Raw genomic sequence first — 21,677 nt, forward strand, 5'->3', positions numbered from 1 at the left:
GAGAGGGGATGCCAGGAGTAGGAGTGGCTGGGCTGTACTGGGACCATACTGGGATCATGCTGGGAGGGAGTAGGAGCAGCACGATGGCTGCAGCGCTGGGACTGGGGGCACTCCTTGGCGAGAGAGGGGGGGTGGGACCCCCGGCACGGGACCCCCTTGCTCTCTTTATCCTACACAGGGACCCTCCTGAATCCCCCATTTCCAGACATCAGGACCCTCTGCTCCCCATTTTCCCGGACATCCATGGCTCCCAGCCTGCAGACTTGCCGTGGGTTTGACGGCCTGGAAAACCTTGGAACCCCATTCCTGCCTTTCCCAGCCCCTAGCCCCTCCTTTCTGCAAAACCAGAGACCTCCTGAACTCCCCCTTTCCCAACATCCCAGGTGTCCCCACCCTGGACTCCCCTTTCCTGGGCTCAAGGACCCCCTGGAATTCCCTTCTACCTCTCCATGTCCCTGCCTCCCCCCATTTCCGTCACCCCACTGACACCCTCCTGCACCCCTATTCCTGAGAAACGAGACACCCTTTTACCCCTTTGCCGGGCACTGAGAGCCCCCTGTCCCCCCCCAGTTCTCCTGCCCCTGTGTTCCCTGCCCGTGGTACTGTTGGAGCCCGGCCCGGGGTTCCCCCGGTTGGTGTCCATGGGGTCTCTGGATGGGATCCCCTTCCAGCACTGCCATAGCCGCCGGGGGTGGCAGCTGGAGCCGAGCCGGGATCTCAGCACAGACAGAGCATGCACAACGAGCAGCACCGGCACGGGGCCACCAGGGAGCTGCAGGTGCTGCGGGAGCGGCACAGCCAGAGCGGGGCTGAGTGGGGGCAGCCGCGCCTGGGGCATCTCTGGGGCTGCCATGGCAACTGTGGGACTGCCATGGGGATCCGGGAGATGGAGCCCGAGGAATGAACAAATTCCCCGGGGCACAGCTGCATGGAGTGGCTCCAGAAATATGTCAGATATGGGCGGGAGGAGCTGCAGTGTAAAGGTGGGGAGGGCAGTGTTCCCATGGGAATGTGGGAATTGAGAATGTGGGATTTGGGAGGACAAAATCTGCCAACATGGGAATTACCAAGGGAATTCCATGGATAGATCTGTCATCCCATTCCCATGGGACTTCCATGGTTGAATCCCACTGTTGTCCCATTCCCATGGGAATTCTGTAGATGGATCTCACTGCCATGCCATTGCCATGGAATTCCATGGGGAGATCTCAGCCCTGTCCCACTGCCATGGAATTCCATGCATGCATCTCACCGTTACCCCATCCCAGAGCCCCCTGATGTCCGTGTGTCCCGAAAAGTGGAACACGGGATCCTGACACTGTCCTGCCATGCATACAGATTCTACCCCAGCACCATTGGGACCAGCTGGATGAAGGGGATGAAATCCCGGATCGTTCCACACCTGGGCAGGATCGAAGCGCTGCTGGAGGAGCAGGAGCAGCCCCTGCGCCGGGCGGAGCATCCCGGAATGCCAGAGCCTGGGATCTGCTCCTGGGCTGAGGCTGGGAACATGGAATGTGGGAACTGGGAATTTGGGACTGTGGAGCAGTGGGATGGGGGTTCCCCTCCCCTCCTCACCATGCCGTGCTTCCCAGAGCTGGAATCCAGCAGGAATCTCACCCTGGTGGTCGCTGTGTCTGTCAGTGCTGCCATCAGCATTGTTATCCTCATTGGATTTGGTGTCTGGAAGCTCCAATCTGGTTCTCCCTAAACCCAACCTGGGGGTCACCCTGTTCTTCTCCCCTTCCCAGACACTTGGAGATCCCCCCATGACCCATCCAGCCCCCCCAAACTCCTCCTTGGGTCACCCCTAAGTCCCCAGTGGGGATTTCTGTGAGTTCCCCTGTGTTCCCCCATTCCCAGGACTTTGGGAGTCCCCCCCGACCTGTCTGTGCCCCCCCTGATTTCTTCCACAGTCCCTCTGTGATGGTGGGGGCTGGGGTCCAAGTGCTGGTGCCTCCCTGCCTGCAGCAGATCCAGCACTGAGGGGAGTCCCTTAGCATTTGGGGTCCCCTGGGGTTAGGGGTCACCCCCCCGGGTCACCCAGGATCTCCCTGAACACGCTGACACTGCCCATGCTCAGTGAGAAGGTTCATTCCCAGCACGAGGCCTCAGCTGTGTCACTGGCATCGCCCAGGTACCCAGAAAGCCTCCCGGGAACCCCAAACCCTCTGGAACATCCCAGCTTCCCTGGGACCCCAATATCATCCCTAGCCTCTCCAAAAGCTCCCCAAGACTGCAAAACCCCATACAGACCCCCCCCAAACCTTCTCAGGACATCAAAATTCCCACAGGACGTCCCAACACCCCTCCAGACCCCCTTGAGAAGGTACATACATGGCATGGGATCCCCATCTCCGTCGCCAGCAGGTATCCCAAAACAGCCTTGCGTTCCCCTTGGGATCGCCTAATCCCCCCCTCTGGGACCCCTGAAAACTCCCTTTGGGAACCCCCAAAACTCCACCATGACCTCAAAAACCCCCAGTATACACAAACCCCCCTGGGAACCCCTCACAACAGTTTATGCCCAGCACAGAGTCCCCATCACCATCACCCAGGTACCCCCAAACCCTCCTGGGACCCCCAAACCCCCCTGGGACCCCCAACCTTCCCAGGATGTCCAACCCCTCCCTGGGCTCCGCTGTCGGAATCAACGGGAGTGGTGTTGCCCATTTAAGGGTACTTATAGTAGGACCTGACCATAGCAGGAGCCCTTAAAGCAGCGATGGTAGAGAGAACCCCAAAAATCCACCCTGGGGGGCAAAACGTCCCCTACTGGAGCTTGGAATGGGGGGTGGGGTCCCATAAAAATGTCACTTAAAGCTGTCATGATCCCCCCCTTAAAAGGGGCTTGTGGGGCTGCGTCCTCTCAAGCACCCTAAAATGGGGTGGAAAAAACACCCTAGTAGTGTTGAGATCCCCCCAGAAAAATCCTAAAAATGTCCCCTTCAAAGGGGTCTGAAGAGCCTTAAAGGGTCTCAAGGAGGGACAAGGTCCCCTCCTCTGCTGGGGCCTCTCCGAGTTGGGAACTCTCCCGTTTACTGCCCTCAGAGGAGCCCTGAAGGACGGCGGGTCCTGGGCAGAGCCCCCCCCTCATTTGGGACTGCGGAGGGAACTGGGGGGGCTGGGATGGGGCTTAGGGGTCCTGGGGTAACCTGGAGGACCCTCAGTGGGTCTCACCTCCCCCTGTGCCCCCTCTCCCACCCCTTTCCCATTGTTGCCCCCAAACCTCTACTCCCCCAGATCGGTTTGGGAGTGACCCAGCCCATTCCCGTTGGCCAGGGAGGAGGAGGAAGACAGTGGGATAGAGGAGGAGGAAGAAAGAGGGAGAGAGGAGGCGGAGCAGGCAGAGGAGGAGCTGGAGCAGCTGGAGGAAGCACTGCGTGCTTTCAGCTCTCTCTGCACTCGCAGCAGCTTCGGCTCGGGACCATCGCCCCCCATCCCGCAGGTGCCTCGGGAGGGGGAGCTCGCCCCAAGTATCCCGGGGGTCCCTGGGTTTGGGATTTTTTTGGGGGGATGTTTGGAGCTTGCAGAGCTCCAAAGCCGAGCCGCAGATGGCCCTCAGGGGGACATCGGGGGGTCCCTGGTGATATGAATAAGAAGCTTGACTAGGCCAATACTCAAGCAGCAATCAATTTATTAATTAATATGGTAAAGTATGAGCAATACAGCGCTGGGTACAGTGGGGGGAATTTTCCCTCCAACTGCACACCGATAGTTGGGGCTTACAGATATTTATAGGGGTTTTCATAAGCTTTTTCAGCAGTTTCTATTCCAAATGTTTGCGTCACAATTCTATACACTATTGTGATTTAGTTTTTCTCAGGATGTATCTCAGAAAGGAGTATCCCCAGATGGTGGGGTCCAGCTTCTGAAGGAAGAAAGAAGTCTCTCAGCTGGTGAGGTCCAGGGTCCATATGCGGGTTCATCTTTGAATTGCAAGGACTATAAATCTCATACCAGTGATTTCCAGCTTCCCTTGGTCAAAACTATCAATCCTTGAGTTCTTCTTCCTTTCTCAAGCTGGTTTTGCATATTTTGTTAAGGTGTCGAGATAAGCATCTTTCCTTTTGATATATTCTAAAGCTATAGTTTCAAAGATCCTTACTACAAGCATTATTCTGAAATTATACTTCAAAAGGTTATTATTGCAAACTCTTTTTAGCTGGAAGCAGAAAGTTCCTGTCAAACAGCAACATCCTTAAAGCTTTAATTCGAATGCTCCTAAATCAACTTAAGACTTATAAAGGTCAATTGCAAACAAAGGATAGGTTCAAAGGCCTTCTTCCATGCTTTACTTCCTCAGTTATTTATTAGAATTGTCTTCATAACTGTCCCACGGTCAGTTTCCACACATATCACAATCACAGATATACACATTGCCTGTATGTACCTGACACAAAACACAGCTTTATATTTCACATCAGGAGGTGTTTTTAGGGAGTTGTGGCCATCCCCTGGCAGGGCTCACCTGCAAACTGGGTGTAGGCTGTGTCTTGGAGGAAGGTGCCACGGCCAAAGTCAATCAGTTTCAGCTGCCCGCTGGCCAGGTTGAGCAGGATGTTCTCAGGCTTGATGTCCCTGTGCAGGACCCCGCAGCTGGTGCAGTGCCGCACGGCCTCCAGCACCTGGCGGAACAGCCCCTGCGCCTCCTCCTCCGGCAGGAACCTCCGCTCCGCCAGGAAATCCGAGAGCTCCTGGCACCGCTCCGGACGCTCCAGCACCAGCAAGAAGCTGTCGGGGAGCTCAAGCCACTCCAGGAGCTGAATGACACCAGTACAGCCACAGGACACCTTGGCCAGCAGCACAATCTCCAGGGGCGTGCTGGTGCCGTCGGGCTGCGGGAGGAGCGCGATGCCGTCAGTGGGGCTGAGGCCGTGCCAGGTCTCTGGGACCCCTCAGCCAGCCCGGGATGCTCTGCACGCCCCACTCAGCCCACGCCTGCTCTCCCTGCAGGGCTCCCAGTAGCTCCATGGTGCCGGGCCCCGGCTCCTCGCCGCCCGGCACGGCCCGGCTTCTGCCGCTGGCCCTGCTCACTCACCAGCTCGCCCCAGTGCCGGATGCCATCCCACGGCATGCATTGATGGCCACCTGCAAGCAAGTGGCAGCAGTAGGCTGAGCTCGCTGCCCGCCCCACCGCACCCCGGCCTTTTCCTCCTCCTCCTCCTCTGCCTGCTGCCAGCCCCTCCGCTCACCGGGGCGCCGCCCAAGACCCGTGTTCCCGAGCAGACGCTGCCGAAGCCGCTGGGTCCCAGCAGCAAACCCAGCCATTACTGCTCCTGCAGTGCCTCCTGCGCCTTCCCTGCGGGCGGGATGCGGCTGTCAGCACTCGGCCCAGGGCCAGCAACGGCCCCTGACCACCCCAGGCCGGCCGTCCCCACCCACCCCAGGCCCCGGTAGCCACGCTGCCGAACGGCGGAGCTCGGCCCGGGGAAGCCGCAGCAGAGGCGGCGGGAGCGGCCGCGCTGCATGTGTCCTCCGCGGGCCCCAGGAGGAGCTGGGGCCGGGAACAGGCCTGGAGCCCACATGGGGGCCAGGGCCGGGCTCGGGTCAGGCGCAGCCAAAGTGAGGCGATGCCGCCCCGGCCCCAGGCACTGATGCCCGCCCAGCAGCACCACAGCCAGGACGGCGAGAGCCGGCGAGAGGCAAGACCGCGGCGGGATGCCTGGGGCCGGGGATGGGCTGGGGACATGGCCCTGCCCGGCACGGGGAGAGGGACGGGCCGGGGCAGGCACACCGGGAGTGGCTGCAGGGCACCGAGACAGAGTGCGGGACACCGGCAGAGGGAGAGGAGGAACAAGAGAGACATGGCAAGGGCCGTAGACTCGCTGCTGCAAGACCTGGGGCCATTTGTCTGTGTGTCCATTCCACGCTTGGCCCCGCACCCCGGGGCAGCCCCTGAATCTGTCCAAACACGGGAACTTCGCTGTGTTGAGCCCAGATCCAGAGTCCTGACTCCTGCACGGGGCACGGGGAAAACCCTCGGTTGCTGCTGTGCATTGTCCCTGCTGAGGCTCAACACTGGCAGGGCACATTCCCTGCCTGCAGGATTTGTTTCTGACCCAAGCACTGCACTTATGGCTCTGGCATAGCTTTCCAGCAAAACCAGGGCGAGGCAAACTGTGTGTAGCTTGTGGTATTTTAGAGTGTCTAAAACTCGCTAAGCCATCGATCGGAGAGGTGAGATGCATTTGGAACTCATGGCATGGAGAAGTAGTCCAACATAGAAAAGGGGAGCATAGAAATAAATAGAGGAAAAGATCTCACATTGTGCCTTTCCATTTTCATTTCACTTCTGGAAAGCTGTTTCACTTTTCCAGGAATCTTCTCCACAGTCCTGTCTGCTCTTTTCAAGAACCTTCTTTCCTGGAAAACAAGGTTGAGCTTCTGTCACAAGATGTGCCTCCAACTGCAGCTTCTCTTGGCTTTCCATACCGTGAGTGCAGCAAAGCAAGAGAAATGTTTGGATTACTTGACAACTTGTCCTTTCTTTTCCTTGTGGGCTGGGGAGTTGTGCCATTGGGGAGTTTTTCATGGTGCCTGTTCTAACCCAAGAAAACAGGAGGTTTTGTTGGGGACTTGCTGGGGAATGCAAGCCTGACTGAATGCAGAGAAAGAATCTCCAGGACACTCTGGGAACTCCCTGGGCTGGGCTCAGTTCCTGCTGGGACTCTGCAGAGGGCTGGCCTCCAACTGGGATCAGCAGCAGCTGGAAATACCTCTGGGCATCTCCATTTTCTGCTGCTCCAAGGAAGCCAGTCAAGTTCCGTTTCTTCTTTCTCCTGGTCGATTTTTTCATTCGATTTGCCACTCCAGAGGCAATGTCTGTGATGGTCTCTGTAAGTTGATTCTATTTCAACAGCACCAGCAACAGGGTTGTGTTTGAGTACTCGGTGAGGCTTTAATTCCCCTCGACTTAGTGCTTAAAGACTTGTGAGCATTTCAATCTCTGCTAATCATGATGCCTGTGACAAAAACACAGGGTTCACCATCACAAAAGCATAGTTGGTAGCAGTGATTGAAAGAGGCAAGTGCAGTTGTACTGATAAAATTCAGGTGGCAAACAGAAGAGGGTCAAGAGCAGCCATGATCTCCAATTCCCAAGGCAAAGGCAGCAGCAGCAGCCTCCTGCTGTCAGCTCAGGGTGAGTAAAACAGTGCTGAAAACAACTCTGGAGCCCGATCTTTTCCTCCTCTGAGGGCTGGGTCAGGGCAGCACAGGCAGGCCCTGAGGAGTCAGGGCTGTGTGTGGGTGCTGGTTGCTCTACTCCAGGATCAGCTGGAAAAGCCCTGAGGGAAACGCTGGGGAAAGGCTCCATTTCAGCCTTTCTTTACTGGTCGCTGGGAAGGGACTGAAATTAAAGAAGACAAGCAGGACGCGACCCCTTCTCCTTTGGGGGCACCCCCGTGCCTGGGGCTGTGAGGGGTTATGAGGGGCCATGAAGGGCTGTGAGGGACTGTGAGGGGTCATGAGAGGTTGTGAATCACAGAATCACAGAATCTCTAGGTTGGAAGAGACCTTTAAGATCATCGAGTCCAACCCATGTTCTAACACCTCAACTAGATCATGGCACCAAGTGCCACATCCAGTCTTTTTTAAAACACATCCAGGGATGGTGACTCCACCACCTCCCTGGGCAGATGATTCCAGTATTTGACCACTCTTTCTGTGAAAAACTTCCTCCTTAAGTCTAGCCTGTATCTCCCTTGGTGCAGCTTGAGACTGTGTCCTCTTGTTCTATCTGTTGTTGCCCGGAGAAAGAGACCGACCCCCAGCTCACCACAGCCACCCTTCAGGAAGTTGAAGAGAGTGATAAGGTCACCTCTGAGTCTCCTTTTCTCCAGGCTAAACAATCCCAGCTCCCTCAGTCGTTCCTCATATGGCTTGTGTTCCAAGCCCCTCACCAGCCTCGTGCTCCTCTTCTCTGAGGGGCTGTGAGGGGTCATGAGTTGGTGTGAGGGGCTGTGAGGGGTCATGAAGGGCTGTGAGGGGCCGTGAAGGGCCATGAGGGGCTGTGAGGGGCCATAAGGGACTTTGAGGGTCCATGAGGGGCCATGAGCTGTGAGAGGCTGTGAGAGCTGTGAGGGGTCATGGGGAAATGTGAGGGGCTGTGAGAGACGAAGAAGGGCCAGGAGGGGCCATGGAGAACTGTGAGGGAGCCATGAGGGGCTGTGAGGGGCCATGAGGGGCCATAAGGGTCTGTTGGGGTCGGCCGTTACTTGTCTGTGCCCCAGCACGGGAAAAGGTGGTTCTGGGCAGGCCGCACTTTGAAAAAGGAGTCTGGACTCTTGCTTTTTCGGTCTTCGGGTGTGTTTATTGTTTCTTATCTACAAAGCTTTTCTGTCTGTCCAGCCGAGGTCTGATCAGCAAGACAGCCAAGGGCACTCTCTCCCGCCCATGGGGCGGTTGTCTCTTTTATAGTGAAAACTACGTAGAAGATATTTACCTTCTATTTCCAGTACTTTTCATCCTTGTTAGCAAGTGCACCTTCACCATGAACCAATCCACACGTGCCAACGTCATCCTGAACATGGATGCCAAGGAGAAGAAAGAAGAAGGACAGGGCACGCCCAAATCCCTCCATCTTAGAACTCCTGACCCCCATGTACAGGATTCCAAACCCCCCTGTACAAGGTTCAAAACCCCCCTGTACAGTGCTCCAAAAATTTCCCTTCTTCTTGTGATTGCTACTACTATGCTACTTAAACTTTTGTGACCTGTAATTCTTCATATAAGGTTGGCAATTTGCTCCATGAATTAAGATCGAATTTCCAGGTGTCTTTGGCTTCCTGCCAGGGTGTCCGAGCCCCTGCCAGGGCTGTGAGACATCCAGGGCATCCAGAGAGATGTCCTGGGTTCCAACATGGAAGGAAGGATAAAAGGAAAGCAATGCTCTCTAAGACTGAGGCTGACTGAACTCCATCCTCCCAGCCAGCTCCCCTACCCAATACTAGGTTTAGCAGTCACCCGGGCAGAAAGGGCTTATCAAGCCTTCTGAGAGGCCAGCAGAGTCCAGATAAATCCATCAGGGAGGCTGCTCTCTGCTCATCCCCCTGGTGTGTCCACAGCACTCGTCGAGGATGTCACATTAATCTTCGAGGAGTACCCGATCTGCAGCAGCACCGACCTCGAGCACAAGCTGCAGTCGGTGGAATGCGCCAGCCTGTTTGTCACAGATGAGAACAGATTCATCTTCAGCAAGGCTCAGGTTGGGCAAGAGGCTGAAGCTCATTTCAATATTTACAACGCAAGCTGTCTGCCATGCGATGTGGTGCTCTCCATCGAACCCCTGCCTGGAGAGGTAAGAACAGGAGGCCAAGGTGGTGGCTGCCCTCTAAGGGCCGTGTGAGAGCCTGTTTTGTTCTCCAGATGCATTGCTGCCTGTGGCCCCGACTAGGCTAGCTCAGTGCAGGTCAAACTGCAGGGGAGAGCAGCAGAGCCAGGGAGCAGTTGTGTTGAATTCTGCATGTCTGGGGCAAGGTTTTGGCTCAAACCGCTGGGTCTTTGATGGGAGAAGTGAGTCCTTCTGAACCTCTCTTGGAAGCACACGCAGAGAGGGGCTGTTATGAACTGACATGCTAGGGCTCAAAGCAGAGCATTTTCTTAGGCTCCATGGCTTTTCCTTCTCTTTGAAGGCCAGCTCTAGGTTATTTGCAGGGTTTTCTGTGCAGTGCCCACCTCCCATATAGGGGGGTGCAGCTGCCAGCCCTCAAAACATACACTGCTTTAGCACAAGGTCAGCATTCCCCGGGAGGGAGGGAGCCTGCCCAGGGAAGCAGGAAGGAGACACACTGTCTGGGACTGCTCTCAGTAATGCATTTATGAATAAAACCACGTCATGTTGAAAGGTGTTTCCTCCTAACACTGCTCTCTGGGTTCCCCCAAGGCAAAAAGCCCTATCAACAACATTTTCAAGTTACATCCAGTCAAGATGTCTGTTCCTGGCTCATCCTGTGCCATTGCTACGGTGACCTTCACCCCACCAGAGGAGAACTACAACTGCACTTTCAAGGCTTCCCTTGTCATCCCAAAAAGGTAAGTGAGCCTGTGAAATACTCTCTGGTAGCTGCCTCTCCACTGGGAAGGCACAGACCTCTTGTTAGCTCTAATGCTTTCAGTAGCCTTAGGCAGAGTACTTGGCATGAGATGATCTGGGAGGCTCTAAGAACTCTTAGAGCAGAAGCATGAGGCTGATGGTTTAGCCTGTGTGAGGAACTGTGAAGAGAGGGAAATACTAGGTAGCCAGCTGTAAGTTACTGAGATGTGCTTCAGCTGAGCTGGGGGTTTCCAACAGCAAAGGCTTAGATGAAGCAGTTTCTGTGCCAGCAGTCAGCAGTCACATTTTCCTCATTTGTTTCTGTAAAATTAAGTGATCCTCTGTGACGTGACTCCCTGGCATACATTAAGCTCTTTCATGAGAGTGATTGGAGCTGGTATGAAAGAGGAGCCCAGTTCCTCTGCCCTGGGACCTGTGGACTGGGGCTTTGAGCTTCCCTTCCTCAACCCTTTAGTGGCTGAACCAAGAGAAGACTAACTGCTAATAAACGATTGTAATTTTACTGTTCTTGGAAAAGATCTTTCTTGAGAACAACAATGATTTCTTTTTGCCTTCTTGCTTTTGGACTATTTCATGCTGTGCTTTTTCTTGTTGTATAAGTCTCATCTCACTGCAGCATGGGGATTTGCCATATCTCGTCTGGTGCCTTGTTATTTCCCTGCTGTACTGCATGATTCAATTAAGTGAAGTTATTTGTAACTGTTATTGTGGAAGGCTTTGGCTCTTTGGAGCAGATTCCTCTTGTGAATGGCCCTGAGTGGATTGGGAAGAGGCCGGTGGGGGGCTCTGTTGTGGGGTACAGGAACAGCAGGCAGGGAAAAGACTGTGGGTGGCCCTTGCAGCTTTGCTTGCCCACTGAGAAATGGGTTAGTGCCAGCTGAAATTGTTTCTGTGCCTCTCCTGCAGCTCTGTGGGAATTAAACCCCAAAGCCTGACCTTCACCATCAGCGGGAAGGGGCATGAGCCACGGGTGACAGTCGTGTGCCCAAGCGCTCGCAGCAAGAGGGGAAACGCCATGCTGTGCTGCAAGAGGCTCCGGCTGGGGGATTCAGAGATGCTGCCCCTGGTCATCCGTAATGATGGCATCATACCTGTCAAGGTGAGGAGGACCTGCTCAAGGGATGGTCTGGTTTGGGAACAAGTGCTTGTGGCAGAAGGGAAGGGTCCCAAAAATCTTGGCAGACCTGTGAGGAGGTATCAAAAATTCTTTTGAAACCAGTGACTGATGTCTGTTCTGTAAGAAAGGAGTTCTTGGAAATTTTCTGTCCCGTCTTTCTTCTATAAGTTGAACACCAGAAAGGTGGTGGATTATTTTCCCCCCTGTCTCTCAGGTCACCTTTTGTTCTCATGGACATGTGTGATTTCCCAGTTCCATTAGATTGTATTTCAGCCCACTTTAGTACATTTTAAGTAAACTTAATTGTGGTTGCATTACGTCCTGCCAATTACGTTTTGTCCCATTTGGTTCTGTGTCAGTTCTATCCCGATGCCTCTGAACACCCTTTTTTTCCTGGCTGGTTTGATTTAACTTTTGGGCTAAGTGCTGTTTCTAGTGGGAGAGGTGCTGGGCTCCCATGTGGGACCAGCAGCACTGCAGTGTCAGGCCTCATGCCATCCTGTACTCACACCAGTACCATTGTGCTCTGTGTTCCCTTTTCTCAGTTTATGTTACACCTGGAGGATGAGCACAGAATGTTCTCCTTGAAAAGCAGGGCCACTGCTGTCAAGGTGTTCCACAATGGAGATGTGGAAGAGGATTCAGCTGGAAACGGTAAATTCATTACCCATGAAGTGCAATCATGCACAGAGGGAAAACGTGTGCCCTGCTCTTGGCTTCTCTGAGCAGCAGCCACATGTTAGGCACAGTTTTATCCCTTGGGCCCTCTGTCTCCCAGACTTTTCTTGGGGGCTTTTTGCAGGGTTTCCTCCTAGGAAGTTGCAGGAAGTTCTTCTGTTCTGCTAGACATGGTGGGTTGAGTTGTGGGGGACTGTCACTACCTCAGTGGACCCTCTGAGGTATTTGCTGCACATGGCATGGTACCAGCCTGAGCAGACACAGCCCTTGAGCACTCAGATAGCCAGCAGAAGCTGAAAGCACTCTTTGGCTCAGCTTTCCATATGGCTGGAGCTGGTGGGAAGCAGATGGAATGAGGGCTGGGCATCAGCCTGAGGTTAAGCTGCTTAAGTGGTGCTGTGTCTGGGGGTGGCAGGCTTGTGAACATAGGAAGAGGGTCTGCAACAACTGGGGGTAGAACCAGTGCTTAGAAGGCAGCTGGTTTCAACCTCTTATTCCTCATATATCCTATGGAAATATTTCCTCAGTACAGCTGCAGCACTTAACTCTGATTTCCATTGCTGTGCAGAGAGCAAGTCCACAAAGCCTTTCTTCCTTCTGAATCGCGGGCAATCGGCAGAGTTTGATGCCATTTTCAAACCCACCCTGGCTCAACGTGTGGAAAGGCAGATTGGTGTGTTAGTGGGGGACACCTACTCTAACAAGACCATAATTGAACTGGTGGGTGAAGGCCACGGGGCGAATTCACCCTTGATGGATTAGAGGAAGGCACTGAGGAGAGGAATGCTGATGGCAGCCTGAAGGAAAACATCATTGATGGTAAGAGGAGAGAGTGCCAAGGTGGAGCAAGGAAGAGGAAAATATCTGATCATATATGTCTCCCCTCTAGCCAGTCCTGGATGCCACCCACAGGACTTGGTGGCCTTTGGGGGTGGCAGCCATGCATGCAGAGCAGTGTGTGCTGTGCTGCACATCACTGGCTTAGGGATGTGTCAGGGTGTTTCCCTGGAAGTGGTGGAGCTGCCTGGGGAACTCCCTGGCAGAGGGGGAAAGGCTTGGAGCCAGGAAGCATTGAACATGCAGGTGTCTGTGCACGTGACGAGGGCAGGTGGAGCTCCCTGCATGCTGAGATCCCTTGCTCTCCTCCTTAACAGCTGTCAGAGTGAATCACATTCAGTTTGGGGACTGTCACGTTTGGGAGCCCTACTGCAGGACCTTCACCATCACCAGCCACGCCGAGATGGTCATGCGCTTTGAGTGGGAGGCAGAGGCCCCATTCCGGTTCTCCCCCAAGGTGAGCATGGACTGCCTCTGCCTTTCCCCATTCTCAAGCCCTGCCCTGGTGTGCCCAGGAGCTGGCACGGAGCCCTCACCTGCCACTGATAGCCCATTCCAGTGCCACATAGGAGATGCAGTCCCTGGCTTGGCTGGGCCAAGGCTGCTAGCCTTGCAGAAAAGGCTTCATGTCATGGGAGGTGGCACCTTCTGTTCATACTTTTGTCTATCCAACTTCATGTAAATCCACTCTGAGGTGCAGATTCCTGGCACAGGTGTTCACCCCATCGGTCCCTTTTGCTGTCAGTCCTGCCCTTGGCAGTGCTTCCAGTTTGGTCTTGACTCCCTGATTCTCCCTAGGTGGGACACCTCCATTATGGCTGTGCCAAGGACATCACAGTGACCTTGATGTCAGATGTCCCAGTCACCTTCAGGAGGCACCTTGTGAAATGTAAGGTGGCCAAGATCGACTTTGAGCTGCCAAAAAAGAAGGTTCAGGACTGGGATGACCAAATGACCATTGTCATGTGGAAGAATACCACCAGGAAAGACCCGGCAGCCAGGTGGCCTAAAATAAAGAAGGTAAGAAGCAAAACAGCAAAAAAACCCCAACCCAGCTTTTACAAAAAGAGCCACCATAGCACCATCACTGCTGGCTGAGCAGCTCCTGCGTCCTCTGGATATTGGACAGCCGTGAGGTTCACCAGCTGTGCATTCCAGAAAAGAGGTGGAAGCACAGTGACCAGATACACTCACACAAGATGGGGAAGCCTTCTGACAAGAGACCTTTAGCCACACATAGCTATCAGTCTGCACCACAAGCACAAGTGTTGCAGCCCGTATTGAATGGAAGGCAATGCTTTATGATTTTATCCCATTTTATGCTGTTAGAAATATCTTCATCTGATTTGGTACCCTTTCACCAACAAGGAATTAATTAAGTCTGCTGCACTCTGTCTCTTCTTTTGAAGTGGAGAGAAATCCACTTCTCCTGCATATGCTGGTGAACTCCAAGTTTTGTCTGCATGAGAATTTGCTTGTGGTCTTTGTATTGTGTGGGATATCTCATCATGGAGTAACCCAGGCACTGTATGACTCTATGGAGGAGTGCAGAGAAGGATCATCTCCAGAGACTCTTGCTTTAATTGTCATTATTGCCAAACACACTCCTCTTGGTTGAAAGTTCTTTCCCAGTTTCTGGACCGTTTTTAGGCCTCTAAAGCACCCTCTTTTCTATCAGAACATCTGAAACTGGAGACTTTCCCAGTGAAATCTTTCACATTCCAAAATGCACATCCCCAGCTCCCAGCAGTGTGGCTGTTGCTCCAGACATGACATCTGGAGAGCACTTGCTCCTAAGACAAGAACAAAAAGATGCTTTCTAGAACTCTTCAGTGTTGGGGTCCTCCATCCACAGAGCTCTGGCAGGGGAGCCCTAATTTTGAGACCTGCTGGATTTATAGGGGACCAGAAAAAAAGCCAGTCACTCTGCAAGGTTGAAGTAAAGGGACTGGAATGCAGCTACAGTCTCCATGGGGATATTAACAGCTGTGGTAGTGACTGCTTGGATCAGTGGCTAGAAACAACTACTGCAGCAGAACAGTCCCAATTTTGTCATCTTTCCAGGGAAGTAAAAGTGGATGGTCCTTTCTAGTCTCTCTATGAGGCTGATCTTGGAGGCCAGAAGACTGCCCTTCTCAGCCTGACTTTCTGGGCTCTGCTCAGTGATTCCTCCCTCCTGTGTTTGCAGGTGGTCAAGACAGCCCCAGAACCAGCTCACACTGTGGTGGAGAAGAGCAGGCAGGAGGTCGAGGTGTACCTCAGTGCCATTGTTGCCTACGCCCAGTTCCACCTGGACACGATCATGGTTCAGTTCAACAACACCTTGCCCTTTGAGACAAGGACAGCCACGTGAGTGCTGGAGGCCAGGCACAGCTCCTCCTGTGAGCAGGAGCTGCCTTTGCCCAGGGCTGCTGCAGTGCCTGCTTCCCAGAACTCCACCCCAGCCAAAACTATCGGCTGCCGGGGGCTATGTACAAATCAGGGAGGGACGGGACTGCTGGGGAATATGTCTTTAGCCGTTTTATTTTCCAGCATCAGCCTCATTACACGATTATGACAAAGGGAAGATGCCAGCAACTCCCATCCCCAGCAGTAGATAAAGAACTTAATGTTACAACTTACTTTAAAAGGTTTTTGACCAATCACACAAAGCAAAAGCATATTGACAGTAGTTCCATCCAACTGCTGTAAGCACATGTAAACAGACCCTTCAGTTAAAACAATGCTTGCTTATTTTGAATACAATACTGTCAATACAAAACATTGTGGTGAATGTTTTAAGTGTGGGGACATGAGGCTTGACTCCATTTTTCTTAGAAGGTTGATTTATTATGTTATAGATTATATTAAAATACTACATTAAAACTATGCTAAAAGAATAGAGAGAAAAAATAATCAGAAGGCTACAAAGAGCAAGACTAGAATAGAATACATAACAAAAATCCTGTGACTGCTCACAGCCTTGACACAGACGGCTGTGATTGGTCATCAATTGAAAACAATCCACATAGACCAATAAAAGATGCACCTGTTGCATTCCACAGCAGCAGATAGTTATTGTTTACATTTCTTTCCTGAGGCTCTCAGCTCCTCAGGATGGGAAAAATCCTAGCAAAGGATTTTTCATAAAATATCATAACTACACAATACCTGCTTGTAAGCCTTAAAACACAATGCACAGAGCTCCATTATTAAGCTTAGAACTTCCAATAACTCGCTAGATATACTTTTCCGCAGCTCAAGGAATTATTCTAGACAAGCATTAAGACACAGACCATTGTTCTATTTGTCTTTACTTACTTTCTACTTCTTACATCATTTTTCTGCTGACAAATCTTATGGCTACTGCTTAGCTCTAATCATGGTTCTGCTGTCTCTGAGGCTTGCCTTTTGTAGCTTTCCCAAAACCCTCTGATTTTAAGGAGTCCCACAAAAACCAGCACCGGCCCCTTTACGTGCATGCGAAGCCAAGCAGGAGATGGTTGTCAGGAGAGGCTCAATGCTGCCATAGGTTTCTGCTGAGAACGGCCATGGCTTTGCTTTCCCTGCAGATCACCTGTCCTCCTCTGCTCAAGAATAAGTTTGCAGTCAATCCGAGACCTAAAGCCCAGAGTAAGCCCCTTAGCTTCAATGTGCTGAGCACCATGTTGGCCCTTTCCTCTAAACTTCCAGACTTTGAAATACTTTCTTGGGCCACTCAGGACAGCAGTCTGAGCATGGCAGGGTTGTCTGGAGAAGATGCTTCTCAGGAGAAAGTGGTACCAGGAGTCCATCAGACAATATTACTGTACTGTTTGCTTTATACTTAATGGGCTTTCTGTTTTTTCTAATTCCTCCTACTTGCTTTTCAGTTTCACAATGCACAACACAGGGGAGGTAGTCCTGAAATACTCCTGGGAGAAAGCTGCAGAGACTGAACAAGTGAAGGAGCCATATTCAACCACTCTGATGCGTAAGGGCATTTCACTTGCTGAGGGCCTGGGGAGATAACACGATCCGTCCTAAGGACGTGATTCGTGAAGGTTCTTTTTCACTGATCTCAGGGTGCAAAAACTGACACGACAAGGGGATTTGTAGTAAAATCAAAACAGAGATACTTTTATTGTGTAGCCATAGCAAAGATGCGTTAGAGAGAAGGGGAATGAAGAAAGGGGAAAGAATAAGGAAAAGAAAAAAGAAGAGAGGGAGGGCAAGGAGGTATATAGCTACCAGACGTGCGGATGACAAAGTCCCTCGAAGTCCGGTCGACGAAGAGGCCTGTCGTCTTCACGTCAGGGGAGATCTCCAAGGTATCAGTCAGCTCTAACCCTTTTTATAGTCCTTTTGAAATGGGGGAAGGGGACACATTTCAAAATAGTCTATTGATAAAGGGTACAAGGAGTCCATCAGTAGTCCATCAGGAGCAGGTGTCGTCAGCAGCAGATGTCGTAGGCAGGAACCATTGTGTTCTCGGTCCAGTGGTCGCTTGCAAAACTTGCTTTGGTCCCCACGCACGCCTTCCTTCACCCTACGGTGGGGATTTCAGTCTCAGTCCTTCTGGGAAGAAGAGGGGAGCTTTTCCATGTAGGGGTCGCATGTTTCAGTCCTTGAGGGGAGAGCCCTCTCCCATCTCAGTCCATCTGTCACGGTGGTTGATGTACGGTGAGTGGAGGGTCTTTTAGTGGTGACCACCGAGAAGGTCCTTCCAGAGAGAAAGTCCAGCCAAGTCAGAAAGGTGGAGAAATTCCAGCACTAGCGTTGCTATGTGATGCAGGCGAAGGAGAGCACACTGCCCCTTCTTGGGTGCAGTGTTCCATGAGTTGAGCAAACACACCCGTAGGCAATAATCTGGCTTGGTGGACCAGACAGACCCGGATTTTCAGAACAGGATCTTCCCTTTCCCCGGTGGTCTTGGCTTTCATGACGATCGAGAGGCAAAAAATGAGGGAAGTTTTGGACAGACACTCACAACATGCTGGGAAAAGTTGGGAAATGTTGGGGGATTTTTGTGGATTTTGGGGAGGGTTTGGATTTTGGGGCTTTATTGGCGCTTTAGGGGGGTGTTTTTCTGGGGGTGTTTGGGGGTTTATTGAAATTTTTTATTTTTTTTTTGTATTTTGGAAGGTTTTACTGGGATTTTCTAGGGGTTTTTTGGGGATTCTCAGAAATTCTGGGGGTTTTATTGGGATTTCTAGGAGATTTTGAGGCATTTTACTGGAATTGTGGGGGCTTTTAGTGGGATTGAATGGGGATTTGGTATTTTTGAGAATTTTGGTAGGCTTTTTGGGGTTTTGTGGGGTTTTTTGGGTGTTCTCATGATTTCTTTGGGTCTTGGGGGGAATTTTGTGGGATTTTTATGGGTTTTGGGACATTTTTGGGGGGGATTTGCGGGGTTTCATTGGGATTTTGGGGGTTATTGAGATTTCAAAAGATTTTGTGGGCTTTTATTGGGATTCTAGGGTGTTCTAATGGGATTTTGTCATATTTATTTCGGATTTCATGAGTTTTATTGGGACTTTTAAGGAGATTTTGATGCCTCTCAGCCCTTCCGCAAATCCTGGGACAACCCAAAGGCCCCAGACCCCCAAATCCCCCACTAATACTCCCAGTATTAGTCCAGGCCCTCCCAGTATGGTCCAAAGATGAGCCCAGTGTGCTCCCAGTCCCTGCCAGTATGAACCAGTTGTGCTCCACCTGGTTCCAGTTGCTCTCTTTCACCCTCCCTTTTGTTCCAGTCACTCCCAGTATCTCCCAGTGTATCCCAGTTCCCTCCAGCATGTTGCCAGTCCCTCCCATTATTCCCCAGTATGATCCCATTTGCTGCCAAGCACTCCCAGTCAGCCTCAGTGCAGTGGCACTCACTGCCAGGATGATCCCAGTCACGTCCAGCGTGATCCCAGTTGATCCCAGTAGAAGCCCAGTTGTTTCCAATCCCTCCCAGCACACAGCCAGCCACTCCCAGCTGCTCCTGTCATGATCCCAGTTGCTCCCAGCTGCTCCCAGTCACCCTCAGCATAATCCCAGCCACTCCCAGTATATCCCATTTGCCCCTAACATGGTCTCAATTGCCTCTGCAGGCTCCTGCTCACTCCCAGTATGATCCCAGTATGATCCCAGTATGATGCCAGCAGAGCCCAGTCCCTGGCAGTGCTGCCAGCGCTGGGATCCCGCAGCCCTCTGTGCGTTCCCCCCTCCCGGCTGTGCCGAGAGGAGCCCCAAGGGCTGGCAGTGCCCAGGCAGGCTCCCCAGCAGGGCCCAGTTTGGATGTGGGGCCCCCAGTTGTCGCAGTTTGCCTCTCCTTTTGCCCGGGCCGGCTTCCCCCCTTCTCCGCAGCGGCCGGGAGCAGCCGAGAGCCCCGCGCTGCCCGTGCCGAGCTGTGCCGGCTCCAGCCCCGCTCCTGCCGCGGGCTGCGAGGGCTCCGGGAACGGGGCAGCGAGGGGGTCGCTGCTGCTGCGGGAGGAGGAGGAGGGAGGGAAGGGGAGGGATGAAGGAGGAGGAGGAGGGTGGGGGGGGGAGATGGAAGAGGAGGGGGAAGGCGGAGAGAGAGCAGCCACAGAAGCAGAAGGAGGTGTGGTTAGGGAGGAGAAGGATTAGGAGGAGGCGGGGGATGGAATAGGAGAAGGGGCAGGAAGAGGAAGAGGAGGGACAGAGGCGGATCAAGGCTGAGCAGCAGGAAGCACGCGGTCGAGCCCTCCGTGCATTTGCAGCCCCCACCTGTGGGATCATCGCCCCCATGGCGCAGGTGAGCGGGGAGGGGGAGCTCGGCCCAGATATCCCGGGGGATCTCTGGGCTGGGATTTTTTTGGGGGATGTTTGGAGAATGAAGAAGTGCAAGGCTGAGCGGAAAAGGCCCCTCGGGGGGACATCGGGGGGTGGCGGTGGCGGCTGGCAGCAGAGGCAGCCTGGAGGAGCAGAGCCCTGTGTCCCCCAGGAGCCCAAAGTGGGGAGCCCAGAGAGGGGGGAGCGCCGCCATTGGCGGGAGCCTGCAGAGGCTGGAGAGGGGCAGGGGGGACTCCTTGGAGCCCCTGCAGCCCAGAGCAGAGCATGAGGGGAGAAGGGAGCCCAAAATGGAGCCCAAAAAGGCCCGACATCCCTGAATGGGCAGAGTGAAGAGGGGGCAGGTTTTGGGATTGCTGGGACTGCCAGCAGGCTGGGGAGGGCGGGCACCGAGGAGAAGGGGGACCCCCAATGCAAGCGTGACCCCAGCAGCTGGGACAGGGGGAACTCCCAAAGAGCAGAGGGGAGGGACTGGGGTGGGGAACTCCTGGGGAGGGTTTTTCAGCCCTGAATCTTGGTGTTTGGGAGGTTTTTCTGGAGCCTAGGTCGCTGGTGACTTGTAGAGATGGACTTGGGCAGAAAGACCTTCAAATTCAACATGCTCATCCCTTGTTTTCCCCAAACCAGGATTTCCCATTGTCACTTCTTGTGAGGTAGTGAGGAAGAGGAAGATGTCCCTGGACATGGAGTCAGGTGAGGAGGAAGTCAGTGCCCCTTTCTCCCTCTCTCCTGCTCCATCTCCCAGCCCAGCACAGCAGAACCTCGTGGCAGAGGCCGTTTTGAGCGGCTCCACGGTGCAGGAACCCAACGGGGAGGAAAAGCCCTGGAGATGCCACACGAGGAGGGGCTGCAAACGCAGATGGCGGGGATCTGAGGGGGAAAGAGCCAGCCTGGGCCGGGAAGGCGGCCGGAGATGGAGCCAGAGCTCGCAGCTGGTGGTCCATGAGCAGGTTCCTGATGGGGAGAAGCCCCACAAGTGCGAGGAGTGTGGGAAGAGCTTCAGGTGGAACTCTGAACTGATCATCCACCACAGGACCCACACCGGGGAGAGGCCCTACGAGTGTGATCAGTGCAGGAAGAGGTTTCCGAGCAGCTCTGATCTCCTCAAGCACCAGCGCACGCACACAGAGGAGAGGCCCTTCCGCTGCCCCGACTGCGGGCAGGGCTTCAGGCGGAACTCCCATCTTGTCAGACACCGGCGCATCCACACTGGGGAGAGGCCCCACGAGTGTGAGGAATGTGGGAAGAGCTTCACACATCGCGCCAACCTCATCTACCATCAAAAGATCCACTCTGGGGAGAGGCCCTACGAGTGTTCCAAGTGTGGGAAGGGGTTTCGGACCCGCTCCCATCTCCTCCTGCACTATCAGAGTCACACAGAGGAGAGGCCCTTCTGCTGCCCCGACTGCGGGAAGGGATTCAAGCACAACTCCACCCTCATCACCCACCGGCGCATCCACACTGGGGAGAGGCCCTACAAGTGTCCCCAGTGTGGGAAGAGCTTCTCCAGCAGCTCTAACTTGACCCAACACCAACGGAGGCACCGGTGAGGGAAGCCCTGCGAGTGCCCCGGGTGCGGGAAGAGCTTCGTGCGCTGCTCCAGCTCCATCCCCCACTGCAGGAGCCACGCTGGGCACAGCCCTGGTGACCCACATTCCCTGTGATCCATGATGGGAACACACCTCCCTGATTTTCCTTCTTCCTTTGGCTTTAATTTTTTTCTGTTCTTCCTCTCTTTGCCCTCCAGAAGGCATGAGGGATGGATCTGTCACCTCAAAACCACTCAAATCCCACTGAAAACAACTGAATTTTAACCCATAAAGGCTCAATCCCTCCTCAAATTGCTTGTTCCCTCCTCAAAAAACTCAGTCCTGGGCCGAACTCACTCACTTCCACAGGCAGCAGGGTGAGATGGGGTTGGAAGGGGATTGGGAACAGTGGGATCCCAATTGGGAGTGGTGGGATGGGGTTTGTGTGGGGCTGGCTGGGTGGGATGTATTTGACAGCAAATAAAACTTTCAGAGTTACTGATTTCTGTCCCATTCATTTTCAGTCAGTTCTGTTTGCAGAGTGCCTCCTTCTCAGCTGATTAATTTGCTATAAAAATCCCATTTTTCAAATCATCTAACCCAAACAATCCAAAAACCAATATCCAAATAAAAGCAGTACAATTAAATTTTTAAAAATAATTTGAGAGTACTTAAGGGTGTTATTAAAGTTTAATTGTTTGGT

At 53.3% G+C, this 21,677-nt stretch overlaps 1 protein-coding gene and 1 pseudogene across 1 annotated transcript; one reads left to right on the top strand and one right to left on the bottom strand.

The window, feature by feature from the left end:
- LOC135292576 (zinc finger protein 850-like) overlaps nt 1–21,677 on the bottom strand; it is a 159,458-nt pseudogene that overhangs the window by 42,823 nt on the left and 94,958 nt on the right.
- Nucleotides 929–4,584, top strand: LOC135292587 (class I histocompatibility antigen, F10 alpha chain-like). Its single transcript, XM_064406755.1, has 3 exons — nt 929–983; nt 1,269–2,370; nt 3,244–4,584. Exons 1-2 carry the CDS (start codon nt 929–931, stop codon nt 1,709–1,711), a joined length of 498 nt encoding a protein of 165 aa, XP_064262825.1. The 3' UTR covers nt 1,712–2,370; nt 3,244–4,584.

This window comes from Passer domesticus, unplaced genomic scaffold (assembly GCF_036417665.1).
Source record: "Passer domesticus isolate bPasDom1 unplaced genomic scaffold, bPasDom1.hap1 HAP1_SCAFFOLD_37, whole genome shotgun sequence".
NCBI lineage: Eukaryota > Metazoa > Chordata > Aves > Passeriformes > Passeridae > Passer > Passer domesticus.